The sequence below is a fragment of the Pinus tabuliformis genome, chromosome 3_2 (genome assembly GCF_031772625.1).
Source record: "Pinus tabuliformis cultivar Carrire ecotype Pingquan chromosome 3_2, CPIR1, whole genome shotgun sequence".
Classification (NCBI taxonomy): Eukaryota; Viridiplantae; Streptophyta; class Pinopsida; order Pinales; family Pinaceae; genus Pinus; species Pinus tabuliformis.
The window spans coordinates 1,130,214,775-1,130,234,362 of record NC_142302.1 but is presented as its reverse complement, the minus strand read 5'-3'; the positions used below and the strand labels follow the sequence as shown (position 1 = coordinate 1,130,234,362).

General features: G+C 37.3%; 1 protein-coding gene across 1 annotated transcript in view; it reads left to right on the top strand.

Annotated features, from left to right (window-relative positions):
• LOC149184660 (mitotic checkpoint protein BUB3.1-like) overlaps nt 1-18,867 on the top strand; it is a 73,617-nt gene extending 54,750 nt beyond the window's left edge. Inside the window, exons 4-9 of the mRNA XM_089417646.1 lie at nt 11,864-12,130; nt 13,197-13,272; nt 17,290-17,367; nt 17,477-17,555; nt 18,294-18,394; nt 18,615-18,867. Coding sequence (XP_089273772.1) covers nt 11,864-12,130; nt 13,197-13,272; nt 17,290-17,367; nt 17,477-17,555; nt 18,294-18,394; nt 18,615-18,681 — 668 coding nt within the window. The 3' untranslated portion in view covers nt 18,682-18,867. The remainder of the gene's footprint in view (nt 1-11,863; nt 12,131-13,196; nt 13,273-17,289; nt 17,368-17,476; nt 17,556-18,293; nt 18,395-18,614) is intronic.
• The last annotated feature ends 721 nt before the right edge of the window (nt 18,868-19,588 follow it).

The window sequence follows — 19,588 nt, the reverse complement described above, 5'->3', positions numbered from 1 at the left end:
AAGAAACTGATGTCATGACGAAATGCCATCATAAAAAGGTAAGTTTGACTTGATGTTCAATTTGATTTTTTGAAAACATTTGGTTGGGTTGTTACATGGCTACCAAAAGAAGGTTGTAGAAGTCACCTACAACTAATACTCATGTGATTGGATGGAAGATCCTGAAATAAACATGACTTGGAAGAGGTAACTGTGTAAATAAAAGCTAGATGTGGACTAGAAGATCACTTTCCAATGAAGAGAAGGATGAAATGACTATTGGTTCAACACTATGGTTCATTGAAGGGAAAGTGATGAAAAAGATGGTTGTTGCCCTACGATAAAGTGATTATGAAGAAGGCTCCATGATGAAGAAGATGAAGTTCATGACATGATGATGAAAGGAGGAGCCCTACAAGCAGATGATAGGACCATGATCTCCATCGAATAGAAGATAATTGCTGTTGGTAACAAGTCCCTCGATAAGAGGGAGCTTGAGTATATTCCTTTTATAGGAATGATTAGATCCTCCTTGGTTGAGAGGGAGTGACGTATATGGCTCTCTACTTCATGTGTCATGCACTAGACCAAGACTAACAACCGTAAGTCTTAGTGAAGACCATGTGGAAGAGATTGACATCATTTTTGCCTTCATGTTATGAAGAAAGAATGGAGTATTGGGTAAGCATTTGGTTTCCGATACTCTTTGAGGATGTGGTAGGGCATCCAATAGGTAAGAGTAGTTGAAGAGGAAATTCCTTGAGGATGTGTTATTCCAAGACATGAATTGTTCTAGAAGGACATACCTTGTGAACATTTGGATGGGGTATGTGCTTTGAGAGATAATGATTATGGTGTCTATCAGTCATTTTCTCACCAGCATTGTGCTCGAATATTATGGAGAGATAGAGCTGTTAGTCAAGGCCTTGCTAAGTGATAATGCTGGTTGGTATGATGAGATGCAATGAGATAAGTTGAAATAATAGCTTATGCGATGGCTTACCAATTTGACGACTCTTATGAGAATTCATCAGTATGAGTATGTCCAAGTACCATGTATGGATTATGAATACCTCCCTAGTTAAGAGGGAGTGTTCAAATGTGTAACTAGGTTCGGTCTTCATAATGGCTATTATAATCATGATTTTATGTATTTGATGAAAAGAGAAAAATAAATTTATTATTTCCTTCTTGATGCACGAGTTTCATGCTCAAGTTAAATATATTTGTAGGTCAAGCACCCATTGAGTGCTTCTAGGCTTGTCATGGAATTATGAAGTCAAAAGAGTCATTGTCATACCTATAAGACCCCTTTGGGCATCTTGTATTATGTAAAAGAAATTTATTTGAGTCATAAAAGACCCTCCAAGACCTTGTCAACGAGTTGCAACAAATCAACCTACATGAAAGATCAAGTCAGCCTCATGGAGTCAATTCGTACCCTTGGAAAGCCTATATATAAGAAAGAACTCGACCTCATTTGGACACACAACAAGCAAGTTCGATCTCCAGAAGAAAGAAGTAGCAAGACCAAAAGAAAAGGACAGAGATGAAGGATAAGAAGAAAATAAGAAAGATCGAAGTTCTAGACCTCTCTCTCTCTCTTTTGTTAGGGTTTCTAAAGTTGTTGGGCAAGTCGAAGTTGTTGCAAGTTACTGGAAGTTTTTGGGTAAGTCAAAGTTGCTGGAAGTTGTTGAGCAAGTCAAAATTGCTGGGCAAGTTAAAGTTGCTGGAAAAGTTGTTAGGATCGAAGTTGCCGGGGTCGAAGTTGTTGCTGGAAAGGTCAAAGTTTGTTGTTGTAAGTTGTGTAAGGAAAGCTCATCAAGAAGGAAGGTTGACTTGGCCTTGGAGGGGTCTTTGTCAAGCGTCTTGGGTCATTTGAAGGTTCTATAAGAAGAGAAGAATTCTTGTGGGTTTTCCTCTCAAAAGGAGAGGTTACGACCTTGGCTAGCAACCTACATTTTGTGTCCTCTTGTCTCATTGATCTTCATTGTTTGGTAGCTATTTGTTGATAGAGAACACTAATAATAATCAAGTGAAAGAATAAGTTAATCAAGTTAAGCAAAAATACATCACAAGCAGTTATCAAAGAAAGAGAAATCACCTAATCTAACTGCCCCTAGATTTCTCAACATCATGGAAGAGAATCTCATGTCTACAAATTGAAGAAAGCCTTGTATGGACTTAGGCAAGCACCTAGAGCTTGGTTCTCTTGAATTCACAACTACCTGACAAGACTTGGTTTCCCCAAAAGTGATGCCGATTCAAACTTATATATCAAGGTTGAGAAGAATGAACATGTGATTCTATTATTGTATGTTGATGACTTATTTTTGATAGGAGTGGAGCATCTCATTATTCGGTTTAAGAGGAGGTTGTCCTCTAAATTCGATATGAATAATCTTGGTTTGATGCACTATTATTTGGGGCTAGAAGTATGGCATAAGCTTGGCAAAATCTTCCTTGGTCAAGGAAAATATATTGTCAAGATCCTGCAGAAGATTGGGATGATAGACTGTAAATCGATGGCAACTCCCATGGTGACAAATTTGAGAATGTAGACTCTAAGTCAGATTTGTTAGATCCATCCATGTACAGATAGCTGATTGGTTCACTAATGTATTTGGTTAATACCAAGCCGGATATTTGCTTTGCAATAAATACTCTAACCCAGTTCTTGGTGGAACCAAGACATTAGCCAAGACATGATCATTGGATTGCAGCAAGGCATGTATTAAGATATTTGCGTGGTACAATTAGTTATGGTTTGAGATATGTCTCAAACGATGGTGTACAATTGTAGGGTTATACATATGCAGATTGGGCAGGGAGTGTTTAAGACGGAAAGGGTACGTCCAGAGGTTGCTTTAGTTTGGGCTCTGTTATGCTTTTGTGGATGAGTAGGAAACACACATTTATCACACTCAACACTGCTGAGACAGAGTATATTGCAACCAAATTAGCAAGTTTTGAAGTAGTATGGTTTCAAACTTTACTCGCAAGACTATTTAATTAGGTGCTAGAACTGACCATGCTATATTGTGACAATCAAAGTTGTGTGAAGCTGACAAAGAATCTAGTTTTCCATGGCAAGTTGAAGCACATCGAGATCAAATACCACTTCATCCGTGACATGGTGTAGAAGGGAGTGGTGAAGCTTCGGTATGTTTCTACTGATGAGAAAATCGGTGATATTCTTACAAAACCTATGTGCAAAGCAAAGTTTGTATACTTCAGAGACAAGCTTGGACTTGTTTGCTTTGCAGAAAATACTCTAAGCTAGTTCCAGGTGGAACCCAGACATGATCATTGGATTGCAACAAGGCATGTATTGAGATATTTACATGGTACAAATGGTTATGGTTTGAATATGTCTCAAATGATGATATACAACTGCAGGGTTATACAAATGCAGATTGGGTAGGGAGTGTTAAAGACGGAGAGAGTACATCCAGAGGTTGCTTTAGTTTGGGCTCCCTCTGATTTCATGGATGAATAAGAAGCATACATTTATCGCACTCAACACTGCTGAGACAAATTATATTGCAGCCAATTTAACAAGTTTTGAAGTAGTATGGTTTCATATTTTACTCGCAAGACTATTTGATTAGGTGTTAGAACCGACCAAGATATATTGTGACAATCAAAGCTGTGTGAAGCTGACAAAGAATCTAGTTTTCCATGTCAGGTTGAAGCACATCGAGATCAAGTACCACTTCATATTTGATATGGTGTAGAAGGGATCAGTGAAGCTCTGGTATGTTTCTATTGATGAGCAAATAACAAATATTCTTACAAAGCCTCTGTCCAGAGCGAAATTTGTATACTTCAGGGACAAGCTTGGACTTGTTGAGAATGCCTCTCTTAGTGAGAGGGAGTGTTGATGAGTTAGCATCATGCACTGACACTCTCCTTGTGTTAATCATATTGACCCGAATTAGGGAGAATGGATTGGTAGAGGACAATCATTCTTCCCGTGTCTAGCATGTTGACCCGAATGAGGAAGAATGGTCCTAGAGCATCAAGTTCGTTTAGCATCATGCCTCAAATTACTAAGTTAGAGTGTGGCCTTTGGAGATTCACCATGTGCCAAAGATATTGACTCGAATGATGGTGAACTGAGAGTAGTTTGGATACAAAGTGTATGGTACTGACCCTTATTATGTTGACAAGTTGATGCTAAATTATGTTCCATGTGTTTGAAGTACCAACTAAGACTATTGTGAGGATATACCATAGGTCGGTACCGACCTGAATTATGGTAACTTGTTGATGTTGTTGACTTACCATGTGTCAAAGTTGTTCTACTAGATTATGGTAATTGATTGATGCTACTGGTTTACCATGTGTCACATTTTTGTTGACCTAATTATGGTGATGATTTGTTATAACCTTTTCTGAGAGAATTTTGTCAACAAAAGAACAACTACCTAGTCATTATGAATACTTCCCTATCTAAGCGACAGTGTTGAATTTTTGTAGCTATGGTCGGTCTTCATAATTTATATTTTAGCCCTTGGAATATGTTATGTCATTGTAAGACAAGTTCTTCATGTAATTTTCATTGATTAGCCCTTGAAATTTGTTAAGTCGGCCCTCCTTCAAGTCAAGTTTGTTGCAGTCTAAGTCACCGCGTTCGTGTTCTTGTTTGAGTTCGGTAACCTTGAAATTCGAATAAAGTTCAACGCTTAAAATTTTGTTGATAAAATTCAGCATAAAATTCCACATATAAAATTTGAAATATTATATGAAATTTAAGTTTAAGCAGGCTGAAAAACACATTTAGCCATAGTTCTCAAATAAATCATGTAGATTAATCCCATAAAAAGAAAAAATTCACCATTAACTTTCACTAAATCCATACAAACAATTACAATTTATTTCGTCGACAATACATCACAATGGAATTATATGCTGATTAATAGAACTATAAATTCACAAAAAAAAATTGTTGTTTTAGTTGGTGAATTCTATTAACTGAACTAGACAAAAATTCATTATTCATCTCGATGATTCAACCCTCTCAATGTGTTGGTTGACAAAAACATCAATGAAGAAGATTGATTATTGTTCCCATTAGAAAAGTTTGTTAATTGGATCAGAAACCTTTCTCGTTTTTTCAATGATTCCAAATGCCCTAGTGGCCGAGCGACCTAGTTATCCAACTTCTCGGTGGCTAGTTATCCAACTCCTAAAGGCCTGATTAATTCAACGGTTGGTGGTGGGGTGAGCGAGTGTGACTGTGAGTGAGGTAGATTTTTGCATGTCGCCAAGTTTTAGCCTCAAGTTCATTAGGGTTACCAAACAATACATTTATTTCGCCGACAATACATGACAATGGAATTATATGCTGATTAACAGAGCTATAAATTGACAAAAAAAAATTGTTGTTTTAGTTGGTGAATTCTATTAACTGAACTAGAAAAAAATTCATTATTCATCTTGATGATTCAACCCTCTTAATGTGTTGGTTGACAAAAACATCAATGAAGAATATTGATTATCGTTCCCATTAGAAAAGTTTGTTAATTGGATCAAAAACCTTTCTTGTTTTTTCAATGATTCCAAATGCCCCAGTGGCCCAACAACCTAGTTATCCAACTTCTCGGTGGCTAATTATCCAACTCCCAAAGGCCTGATTATTTCAATGGTTGGTGGTGGGGTGAGCGAGTGTGACTGTGAGTGAGTTAGATTTTTGCGTGTCGCCAAGTTTTAGCCTCAAGTTCATTAGGGTTACCAAACTTACCATTTTTTTTTAATTATAAATGATGGAAAATGGTCGAACCGCAAAACCCTGAAATGTACTTCAACGTATTTTTGGCGAATTTCATGGAATTTGTTCGTGTTCGTGTTCAACATAAAGTTCATGTTCAACATAAAGTTCGTGTTCGTGTTCGGCATAAAGTTCGGCGAACATAAATGAATTTGTTCGAATTGTTTTGAGGTTCGACGAATTTCGAATTCGAAGGATTAAATTCGCTGAACCCAGTGACTTAGGCTGCAGTTAAGAGACACATCCATTCAGACATGAAAAAACCATATATAGAGCATTCAACCTCCTCCGTAAGACACCTTTCTACTTCACACAAGACAAGTAATATTTTAGGCATCTTAGCGAAGAAGAAGGACAGAGGAGGACACATTCATCTCTAGCATGTATCTCTCTCTCTCTCTCTCTTGACTTTAGACATGTGACTTTCTGGGTAGTTTCTAGGACACAAGTCAAACTTTTGGGCAACATTTTCTGGGCAGTAGGGCCGAAATTCTGGGCAGAGTGTTTTGGGTAACAGGGCCAAAATTGAGTTGGACTCATCTCTGATGCATTTACTCTAACTACTTGACCAGACAATGTACACGATGAGAAAGAGCTAGGGGAATCTGAACCACTGCAAATTTCATTATGGTCAAGACTATCCACTACACCCGCAACTTCATCCACATTAAGATCAACTTCATCTGGATTCTCATCTTGATTTGTATTATTTTCATATTCATCATTCTGATCAAAATCTTCTTCTCCTGCTTCACCTTGTTTCATTTCTTCACTATCACTATTATTTTCCTTATTATCAATTTCCTTTCGACATGCTTTAACTTCTGCAAATGATTTTTTTAAACGCTGAAATGCTTTTTTAATTTTACTAAACTGCTCCATGAATTCAGGACGTGAATGAAATGGCATATTGTGTGTCGCACAACGTTCAAAGACTCGCATGATAATGTTGTGCGCCATGGCTCTGACACCACTTAAGCAACAAAACCTATAGCTTGCTGACTCAAACATAAAATACACAAGAGGTGTATATATATACAAGTGATATAAAATGTTACAATGAGGATATGCATATATACCTAAGAAGGTGTCCTTTCGTGACTGGGCACGTCTTTTAGACATGCCTTTTCACTTAAGTAATGACTACTTAACATAATCATTACTTGATTATTTAATATTTACATTTTTTTTTAATGAACATAAATTATGTAAAAATAGATAAAAATAGATAATAAATAATAGTTATAATCATATAAATATAATAATAAATAATAAGTAAATTAACTAATGGTTAGTTAGTTAATAATGAAAAGGCATGTCTTAGAGACATGCCTATTCGTGAAAGGGTACTTACCTGGCTATATATACAAGACCCTCATTCTCAATTGTAATCATCCTACATCAATTCTTTAATACAATATACAATTTACACTTACTATCCTACAATGGATGTATTTGTCTACAAAGTATTTTAATATTTCCACTGCGTATACAACTAGTGGTCATTACATTGATATCAGAGCTGTTTGATCCTTTGGTCGCTCAACCGCTGCACAGCGTTGTGTTCTTCGATCCAGGTCTTTGACCGTACAAAAGGAAAAAAAAACGCAAGTAGAAATATATAAAAAGAATACAAAGGAGTTTTGAAATATTAAGGATAATAGGAAATTGGATTAGAAGAGTTTTGAAGAATTATAGAAAAAATATATTAAAAATGCACTTTTAAAGGAGGCTTGAAGTACAAAGTCCAAAGGTACTTTAAATATATACCTAAAGTCATCTCGACAAAATAAAATGTGATCAAATCATTGAAAAAAATGATGGAGCTCAATTCTAAAATGACGAAGGAAGAAAGGTTTTCCTATAATGGTCTTTCAGTTACAAATCACAGAGTAATTACATTAAAAGGAAGTATCCAAGGAAGAGAAGTTAATGTCGCCAACATCAACTTGGCAAATCAACTATTAATTCTAGAGCTAACGAAAAAACTATATCAAAGAAGCAAAAAGAGCTTGAAGAAGTCATCTGCGGCAAAGACAAAGAAATTTCGCGCCTCAGAGATCACCAAGAAAAACTACTCGAACAAGTCAAGAAAGCTAAAACATCAAAGAATGAACTCAAGGAGCGTTTATTAGAACAAGAAGAATTTTTTTTACGTTTAAAGAGCCTTAACCAAACATTAGTAGAACAAATCAAGTGTTTAAAAGACGAAAAGTGTGAAGGCCAAAATAAAGTTGACTCAGAGAATGAGGAATGCTTACGTCTCAAAAATCATAAACAAAATCTGCTCAAACAGATTAAAAAATTTAAGGACGAAAAGAAATCATTGACGAATAGGTGCAAAGAACTTGTCGCAAAGGAAGTATCAAAATCTCTAGATTAACAATCCAAACTGAAGAAACAAACATCAATAACACTAATCTCGTAGTTTAGGCAAATCCAAACCCTATTGAAGTAAAAATGTACTCAGAGTTTGTCGTTCAAACAGAGGAGACACCAAATAAGGATTTAGTAGTTAAGTCAACAACAACAATGCCTGATGGAAATCAGGAAATTGTCATAAAAACGTTTAAGGAAGTTCAAACAAGAAAAATTTGTTATATACATCCGAATCACAAGAGAAGACACCTTAATCAATCTACAAATCTATATCACGCAGAACATAAACAAACTTATGTTCCAATGGATATTGAAGTGAGCTCAATCCGGTCATATGATAATTATTCACCACACTTCTCCAAGGATCCGAAGATTCCCCAGAAGATTAATCTAGGATGGTCTGATCCGTTTTTAGTACGACAATTCTGTCGATTGCTCAGAACATCATGTCGTCTTGTATCAACAAAGATAAAAGCTCAGAAACAAGAAGATATAACGAAGACAGAAGGGATCCGATTCTTGATCAGTAAGCTTTAAGGACAAAGCTTTTTTGAAGGAGAAGGCAATTTTATGAAGATATATTATGTAAAAATAGATAATAAATAATAATCATAATAATATAAATATAATAATAAATAATAAGTAAATTAACTAATGGTTAGTTAATAATGGAAAGGCATGTCTTAGGTACATGCCTGTTCGTGAAAGGGTACTTACCTGGCTATATATACAAGACCCCCATTCTCAATTGTAATCATCCTATATCAATTCTTTAATACAATATACAATTTACACTTACTATCCTATGATGGATGTATTTGTCTTCGAAGTATTTTAATATTTCCACTGCGTATACGACTAGTGGTCGTTACAAAGTTCCAAGTGACCACCGAGATTATTGGTGAATTGCTCCAAGTGATGACTTGTTGAACATGATGCTAATGCAGGATGGTTTCCAAAGATAGTGGATTGACACATCAACATAGCTAGCTCATTCAACCTTTCCTTAGAGAATTTTTTCAACAAGAGAACATTTGTGGAAGTCATTAAGAATACCTCCCTAGCTAAGAGGGAGTGTTGGAGTTTTTGTAGCTTCGGTTGGTCTTCATAATTTGTATTAGCCCTCCAAAATTGACAAATACAAATGTACTTCAAGTCGGCTTCATAAGAAGAAAATTTGAATTTCAAAAACATGAATTTTGCCTCTAAAATGTAAAGTCGGCCCTAGTGAAGGGAAACACCCATTCAGGCTCTTGAAATGCCTATATATAGGCCATTTGTTTTTCTCAACAGAGCAAGAATTCAGATCACTTTTGTGACAAAATTCAGACCAATCTGAGGCAGAATTTCGGGCTAATCTGAGGCTTAATCTAGGGTTGGAAAGAAGGATGAATCTGAGGCCTAATTTAGGAATGGAAAGAAGGACAAATTTTCTGAGGCTACTCTTATGTTGGTTGACCAATCTTGACTTGGGGCTTGATTTTGATTATTCCTGTTTCTTATTTTGACTAGAAAGAATAGATGTATTCCTTTTTGAATGGACAAATTTCTTTACAGTAAAGGTTGTTTGGGTTCCCCCCATGTGGGTTTTCCCACGGTAAATTTTGTGTCCTCTTGTTTGGCTCTCTTCTTGATCTTATCGGTGTTATTGTTTACTGTTGAAGATTTTCTACATGTAATTACTTAATGATGAATATGAGATAAATTAATGCATAAAATCGTTGGAAGTTATTATCAGTGTAGGAAATCTGGAAAATCAACAATAGTTATGTTTACATGATTCACCATTAATGCAACCTCCACTAATGGTACAATATATGTCTAATAAATTTGATAAGTAGAAGTGAGCAAAGTAGCATGAAAAAATGATACTGCCAAGTGATCTCATAGCAATGTCACCTAGGTTGGCGAAGGGTTACTTAAACAATGGAGGTAACACAAAATAACATGTGCAATAACAAAGCCCCCTAGATCTATAACTGATTCATTGATTGAGATTGGATCACTATATAATTTTTCATCCACCTTGATGCTTTCAAAGTGGAAAAATTGAAGGAATCAGTTTACGTGAGCAATTTTATTGGTGGGGCCCTGTTTGGAGGATTGGGGTTTGAAACCTTTTGGGGCCAGTTTGAGGCCTTAAACGACCTTTTTTGGGGGGTTAAAACTTTCCTGCTTAAGCATCAAAACTTCTGATGTTCTATATGTGAAGACCTTTCCAATGATGGAAGAATCATGTCAATCAGAGTTCAAATGGAAAAGTTATGCCTCATGGAAGCTGATCTATCATGATTGACTACCATAATTTGAGAGGATATCACGTTAGCCCCTATCACTCGTGGAAAAGGGGCAAGCCATGCGGGTACTTTGAAGAAGATTCTGGAAGGGTCAAGTTGGTTATTGAGTTGTGATATGTCAAGGTACTAGGAGGAAAAGGAGTTCCGTTCTATGTGCTTGCATTTTGTCCCATAGTAAAGTAGAGTAGTTGAATGTAGATAGAGAGAGAGAGCATAATAGAGGGAGTTTGTGTTTTGTAGCAGCCCATGGGCCACAAGTCTCAGGCAACTCCATAGAGAATGCCTTCTCCTTTGTACTTGCATCATTTCCATTCTAGAAAGAGGAGAGTGGAGCAGCCTCACCTTATAGCTGGGTTTTCTCCCGTATGGATTTCCAAGAGCATATCGTGGTGTTCATTGTGGTTTGTGAGTCATCATGTTTACCTGTTTTATAAGCAAAATCTGGAATAACAAATCTGGAATTTAAAAGGAATTATTCCTTGCATAGTATAGGTTTCAGTTTATTTTAATAGATCTATTGTGATGAATTGTCCAATGGAATATCCATGGCAGTTTACAGACCATTCATAGCAAGTCCATGGGTGTCATCTTGCAAGGTGTCATGAACTGGTCCTTGGACACCGCATATAATATATGGTGTACAAACCAAAAAATGAAAATGGAAGGATATATACAATGGTACCTTGTATCCTCAGCATAAGAGCAACTAGGGAAACAATAAACTGAGATTAGGCTAAAGTATCTAACTCTTTCGCATTTTTAACCAAGGGATAGCCTTTGCCAAAAGTGACAAAAATATTGGGTTGAACTATCCTCATCAGAAAAAGCATACTTGCATCTTAGTTTCCAGATTGCAATAAGGCTGCAATCTGAAAACAGTGCCAGATGCCCATGAAGTGACTAAGGATCCCTGAGTCACCAAAAATAGTTGCGTGACAATGAAGTTGTCCCTGAAGCACTGAATGCTGATTCTGAACATATCTCCGGTAACATCTTCAGCTTTCCATAGCATTGTTAATGATTATCCATTTTTCTAGCTTATGGTCTAGGTTCTACACTTCATGTTTCCTTATACTCTGTTGTCCATTCTCGTATGGTTCTTGTAGATGTGCAGTGTGCACCCATTTTGTTTGACGGCTTTGTTATCCTTGGCATCATATTTTTGTTTATGTTGTCATCAATACCTGTAATTTTTACGTCTTGATTTATTCATTTTGTTGATGCTTGAGGTTCTCAAAGGGATTGATGCATTGAACATATGCTATCTAAACAATGGCTTCAAAGTTCAAACTGTCTAACTTATACTTTTTTGTTTGGAATTTTTTGAACATGTATGTTTGAAAATTGAAAACAAAGTGGGGAAATTACTTCATTTTTTGTAACATTTTATGAATTGAAGATTTTTAAATAATCTCAAAATTTGTATTTTTTCTAGGGCAAGTGATAACGGGGAGTTGGGACAAGACATTGAAATGTTGGGACCCTAGAGGTGCAAGTGGGCAGGAGAAGACTCTTGTTGGTACATATTCACAACCGGAGCGCGTGTATTCTATGTCACTAGTTCATCTCCGGTTGGTGGTAGCCACAGCTGGCAGGCATATAAATGTTTATGATCTCCGTAACATGTCACAACCTGAACAACGAAGGGAATCATCCTTGAAGTATCAAACTAGATGTGTGCGTTGCCATCCAAATGGAACAGGTGAATATACTTTGGATGGACTTCGATCTGTAAGAATCTCATCCTTTTCCTGGGTATAAGTCAAAATGATGTGGTTATGTTAATGTATTCGATATGGTTTTAAAAATAAATGTTGGAAGATCTGAAGCAGTGTTCAAATTATGTGAAGTCTATAAAATATCATGTCTGGATATTGCTTTGTATTTAAATTTCAACTGGTATGGTGATACAGAATTCCCAACTTTACTGTCTTTCAAGCACATGCATAAAAACTTAAAATGAAACTATTAAAAGTTAGAATTTATCTTACATCTTTATTTAATAGTAGGTAGCCATATATCTGAGTTGATTTCTTGTGACATATTTATTAAATTCCATGATTATGGTCTTAAAGATCATGCATGGATACTGGTTTTTATTGGACTTGTAGTTCATATAGTTCATATGGTATTTTCTATTGTCTTTAACATCAAAGAAGTGGATGCAAGCAAAGTATTAAAAATTGTGCATTTACAGTATTTAGCAATGTTCAGATACAGATTTGAGTTTCTTTTGTCTTCCCATCAGTCTGAAATTTGAATATACATTCAATGATGATTTAAAATGAAAATTGCATGCTCGTTTATGGTTCTTCTAGTAAGGCCATAAATAACACCTCATGGTTTCTTGAAAACGCTTTAAATTTCTAGCTGATTTAAGTATTAGTTGCTTCTATGTATGTATGTTTAATATATTCCTTGAGGACAAAGTATGAAGTTATGAACTGCATGCCTAGTATGAATAAAGCTCAAATAACAATGTTAATAAAAACATTTCTACATAAGTTTTTGTTCTTCCTTTGCGTTATTTTGTTGTTCTACATATTATTCAATTGTGATTCTCATAGTTTCAGTAAAATGCCATCTAAAGTATAGCCCCTTGCATCTGACTCACGCTCCACTTCATAGTAAGAGGCTTGGTTACTTGGGATTTGTATATGGGCCTGTTTTGATCTTGGTGTTTAGTCTTTTTCAAGGATAAGTAAACAATGCAAGATTTGAATACTGGGTGTCTCATAGAACATTAAACTGAAAGAACATTGTTACAGGTTTTGCCCTTGGTTCTGTGGAAGGTCGCGTGGCTATGGAGTTTTTTGATTTATCTGAAGCTGGTCAAGCTAAAAAGTAGGTATTCTTTTTTCCACCTTTTTCACAGTTTTTCCACCTTTTTCACAGTGTAGAGGTTATTTTTATTTTTTATTTTTTTAAAGAATGGTTACATTATTTTGCCATATTGGAAGCTTTGACGAGCTGTTGCCTTTTTAGTACTCTTTTGGAAAAATAGGATTATAAATTTGAATTGTCTGATAAGTGCCATATTTAGAGTAATCTGCGGCATTTGACTCTGTTATATTTTTTTTTTCTGCGTAAAGACTAATTCTATTAAAAAGAGAAAAAATATGTACATGGAGGTCGAGACCTCAGAGGGGGCAGAAGCCAGCCCTCAACCAGAGATTCTGAGACATACAGATCCTTCTATCCGCCCTTTCAGGATTGAGAGACTTCGAAACATGATTTGTAAGACCCTGACATACAAGAAAATAATCCAGTTCTGAGTCTAGCACAGCATTACTATCACCTACTATGGCTTTGCTGATAATCATTCTGTCATACCCGCCATGAACAAAATTAAAGCAAAAACAAGGCTTGCCGAGCCATGATTTGTTGCTGCTCATTGGATTATATTGGCTCGTACCGATACAAAACAAGAACTGAGACAAGAACAGTAACCAGAGACCCAAAACATAGATACATAGCATAAAATAAAACAGAGCAGAGGCAAGAGTGCCACCCGTAGGCATTGAACTAGAATCTTTAGACATGTTGCGGAGAGTCGGGCGCATCCTTGTCCACCTGGCTGGAAGAGGAATATATGCGGGGTAATTTAGTTAGTCCGAGAAATAACCAGTGAAAGCGGCCATTCCAGTACCCGGGTATAGAGGAAGAAGAGACTAGGTAACCGTAGGCCGGGTAACAAGCAAATGATGGGTAGGAGGGTAGGAAGAGCATAAAAATGGTGTAATGAAGTGATTCGCCTGCCCTATTTATATATATTCGGGTAACAAATGCATATATTCGGGTTGTGTACGGTCAAATTAAATGAAAGTCCCTAAGTTTACCACTGTTCCCAAGGTCCTGGAGGGGCTTGCGCTTCCTAGTGCAAGGATTGCAATCCAAGTGACGAATTCATTGTCTGCATTCCCCTCGATGTCGCCCTCTGGAGGAATTACCAGATTCAAGATGCTACCTGGATGATGAACCGGCTCGCAAGCAAGCACCTCGCGCTGACTGGATTCTGCCGGAGGCTGAGGAGCCTCAAGAACAATGCCGTCTTCCTGTATGTTGTCTTCATTGAACATGACCCCAACCATCTCCCCTTGAAGGACACTGTCATCCTGAGACTGAGAGGTGGTGGTGTGGGCCGAGCTACTGGGCTTATCCTCCTCCTCAGCAAGAATTACAGTGATGTTGGCTGACAACACTGGCCTATTGAGCCTGCTGTGGAAGGTGAAGTGGGTTGTTTGAAAAGAGTTGTGCGGGAGAGGTCTAGCGTGGCCAGAGGGCGGAGAGGACGGGGAGGCAGAAGCAATAGGAACAATGTTCTGAGGAGCAGACTGAGAGGCCCTGCCTCGATTACCAGTATTTCCTCCACGGCGAGAGACTCCACGACGGCGAGGCATCTTCGAATTATCAGAGCAACCAGGTAAGGGAAAATGGCAGAGCCGAAGGGGGAAGGACTGAGCGCAGACGAACCAGACAAGACTTAGAACCCAAGCGAGCATCCAAACCACCTGAACGAAACAGGGGTGCGGGAAGAAAATCAGGCGGAGGTGGAAAGAGCCGAGGGCAATGGCGTAAACCAGACACCAGGCCATGAATAAAACCTCGAACATAGTCCCTCGAACCAAGCGCGCATTGAAGACGAACTGTGCGACCATAATTCCGTCCTCTGTCCAATTGATATCGCATGCCATTGAAATGTGCGATCCTCGTCCGCGAGCCAGGTGCAGGGACAGCTGCCTGCGAGGAATAAATCCTCATTAATGCGCAACAGTAACACCCGCATCCTGGTATTTGACTCTGTTATATTATGATTTGTTTTTATTTTTATTTTTAAATGAAACGGTTAGGTTTTTTCTATTAATTTCAATCTGGTTTCAAGGTCAGAACCTAACATCTGCAACAGTATCTTCATCTACTAAATTCAAAAACGTCCAAAAAGGACTTGCTTTCTTCCTACAATGTCTACATATAGCACTACTAAATAGTAAACTGATATTGCCTATAAACCCTACAAAAGACTCCTAAAATTAATACATATTTGCAATACATGAATTAACACAAAAGACAAACTAGCCTGCACTGTTTGAATCAGATTCATGGTTAAATTCTTCATTTTTCTCTTCAGACTGCCTTGGTTGCAATGGAGCAGGATCCTGGACCTCTTTCGCCACCTCAGCATCCCTCTTCAGCATACCTGCGACTATGACCTGCTGTGCCTCCAGTGCTACATGCTGACCTCTTCCACTCCTACTGTAGCTGCACCATTTTGACAGGAGGGTTCCATTGTTGCCAAATGAAGCTCCAGTAGATCAGCTTCTGACTGCAGTCTGTCTATCTTGGTCTGTACCAGGCCAATTTTCTGATTTAGTGGAGCAAATTGAGCTTGAACCTCGACGGCCCCCATTTCCCCCTGCCTGGTTAACAAAGTCAAAATGTATTCCATTGTTTCTGTGCGATTGTCCAGGTGCTGACCAAAATCATCCTTTTCACAGCCAGACAACCTTTTCATGTTGACGCCAATGCAACAATCCTCCTTCCCTGCAGAGACTTTGATGAACCAGACCTGAACTGCGGATGAAATGGTGTTGAATGCCTGCGACTTATAACCAGAGATCTCTGCCCCCACCATGTCATCAAATCTCTTGCCATCTTTAATGCAACTAACTGCCCTGTACATTTTCAGACTCAGACATCCAAAATCTGTTTTAAATTCATTGTAAATTCTTTCCATCGCCATTAAACCTCTGTACCCTGAGCATGCCCGCCTCTCCTTGGATTTGGAAACAACGCTCCTTCGCATCCTCCCACATTTATTGAAGTTTTGAGCAAACATCCATCTGCCCCAGGACTTGCATGTGATCTCACATGGACAGGCCAGGTGTAGGCACGGACCCGGATCTTGTCAGCAAGCAGAGGCTGCCAATATGCCGAGGGAAGAGTTTGGAAATTCGAAATACATGGCTGTGGTCAGTCATAAGGCCATCAGACCGCCACCCAAATAATTCTCCCTTTTTAACTACTTGAAAAATTTAAAGCACCTAAACTCTGATTTATGCTTAGAATTTTCATGGTAACCATTTATACACAACACTTATATCGTCGTGAGCCAAGATCCCTTGTTCAAAGGAGGCTCCTTTATTTGCTAATGCATCCGCTTTTGAGCTGAGATGCCTCTTGACATGGTAGATCTCAACAGCCTCAAATTTTGCTATTGTAAGCTTATTCCTTGCAGAATAGAGGATTGGACCTGGTGTGGATTCTCTTTGAGTTTACGCACTTGTTGAACGACAATCATCGAGTCTCCATACACTGTTAACTGCCCAATTTTCCTTGAGATAGCAAATTCTAATCCCTGCCACAAAGCTAGTAATTCAGCTTGATTTAAGTAGCATTCCCCAAGCTGCATGCATATTGTATCTCTATTTCTTTATCTGGGCGATAGATAACCTTTCCTCCTCCTGCCTCCGCTATGCTATATAGTATGATTTGTTATAAACCTACTTTTAATAATTTTTTGTCCAAAATCATTGTCTTAGAGCCATTGGTATACATAAGCATTTACTGAAATAAATCTAACATCTATGGTAATGCAATTATGTAAAGCTCCGGAATGTGTATTACTGTTTTCAAATTTATGATAATACGTTTATATGATTGCCTCAGGTTCTATATAAGAGTTAAACAACATTGATTAAACATAACTTCAAGTCCTGGATAATCAGTGGCAAACATTAAACCTAGCATTATGGCTGTACACCATTGAATATTGAAATGTTATTATTTTCCATCATAACCTATATAAGCCACTCAATTTCTTCATGTTAATTTACTGACAAGACATCGATGTGGAAATATCAGATATGCCTTTCCATGTCATCCAAAGTCAGAGGCTGGCGGAGATTCTTATCCAGTAAACGCAATTGCCTTTCATCCCATGTAAGTTGCTTAATAGTTTTAGCTTCTCCCTCCCCTAATGCCTATTGCTTGCTTTTTTAGTTGTATTTTAATTTCTTGTAAGAATGTTAGTTTTATAATGTTTTTGCAGCTATGGTACTTTCGCCACTGGGGGCTGTGATGGCTATGTTAATGTATGGGATGGCAACAACAAAAAGAGGATATACCAGGTAATTCTTTCTGTTTTGTTTTCTCTGTTTGGTGCCTGTAAATTATTCTGCCTTTATCAAATTGTATGTGCACTATATCTGTAACTTGTTATTTGACATTGACTGTTGTATATAAAAATGTCACTGGCACATATAGTTTTTGCTTTATCAACCTTTGATCCCGATGTTACAAATTTGATAGAAGGTGTGATAGGATGTTACAAATGGTGTACATGCCGTACACTAGATGATTTTTTTTAGCATTTATACCTGTCAGATTCTGTCAATGGCTCCATTTCTTTAGGTTTTTGGCATTGGGGTCCATCCTTTGTAAAGAGGAAACATGCTGTCTGGTTAGTATTAGCCAGTGTACTATTGATTATGCAATCCAATTACTGTGTTTTTGCTTAAGGGTGTACTGAATTTTTTGAGATACACAAGGCCTAGAATAAAGACCCACCTGTATGCTTTATTAAAATATATCTTGAAGCCCCTTTATACTTATGATCTAGACAGGATTCATAAATTAGAAACCTCTTTTGCATCCATGGATATATGTATATTTACATTTAGGGTCAAAATGCACAATTCTTGAAACTCTATTCACACTTACGGGCTTTTACATTATGTTTTGCTAGAGGAGAAGAGCTTTTATGGTTATGCTAAGCAGTTAAATATTATTTACATTTTTTTTGGAAATGTTTGTGAATTCACCAGGGTATTCAATCCAACTGACAGGTTTTTGATTGTTTTGATCAGTATTCAAAATATCCTACGAGCATTGCTGCTTTATCATTTAGTAGAGATGGTCATTTGTTGGCTGTGGCATCAAGCTACACATTTGAGGAGGGTGAAAAACCGTAATTTCTAAATCCCTTTATCTTTTAAATTTCCCGTCAGATGGTTGATTTCTGTGGCAAATGTCTTGAATTACCCAGTCTAATAACTTTTTAAAGTTCTTGTTACATTGTGCTTTATTCTTCACTACTGAACTTCATTTTCTATATTTTTGTGACATGACTCACTGGAATAAGTGAGTTTCAACAAAGTTGTCTTACAGAATAAATTTCCCTTTTGCAGGCATGAGCCAGATGCCATTTTTGTACTAAGTGTAAATGAAGCTGAAGTGAAACCAAAGCCCAAATGATTTCCATTATGCTTTCTTTTGTAGAGTATGCTTTCTAGTACATCTGTCCTTGTCTTCCTGATGTACTTGATTGTTACATTGTTACTGTGTTGGGTATATAAGATACGAGATTCTTTGCTTTTGTTGGCTGCTATGGTGTTTCTTTTATCGTTTAATACTATGGATTAATCTCTTGATTCTAAACTACTACCTTGCGGACATGACTGAGCATCTCTCTAACAGCTTGTGTGGGATGCCTCACTTTTTTTAGGGTTTTTGTTTGTACTAAATTGTACAGTTGAATTTTTGTACCTTCAAGCGTCTTTTACATTTAAATAAATCCCAAGTGTCAGTCAAAGTTACCATTGAAATAAAAAGCTTGTGAATCAAGAGAGAGGCCTAATACTTATGGCTGGAAAGGTAACGTACATTTCTTTTTAGAAAGAGCATGCTGGTTTATCCGAAATCCTTATAAGATTATGGAAAACGAATATATGGTGGCATTTTAGGTTTTAACAGCAAACGATGGCTAAATGACAGATTGTTGTAGAAAGCCGAGAAAGGTTTTAGCTTGCAGGGATTAGATGGGTCACGTGGGGATTTAAATTGACAAGTTCAAATAGGGTAACAATGTCAAGGTAACCTTTATTTCAACCTAATACCGATTAAGCCTGCCCTGTTTTCTGTAGTGAAGTAAAGTGCTTTATTGTGATATAGGTTCATCTGCAAATCTGTTTTGTTTGATTAGTTTTCATAGCTACCTGTCTATTGGGTTCATTCTCTTTGAACGCATGCCTTGATGTAAGGTGAACCAAAGCCTTGGAATAGGTCTAGCAGGCTGTTGCTGACGGAAATAATACATTCACTATCTGTGCAGATTCTACTAAAGTGTATACTAAACAATTGTGCAGCATGCTGGTGTTTTTGT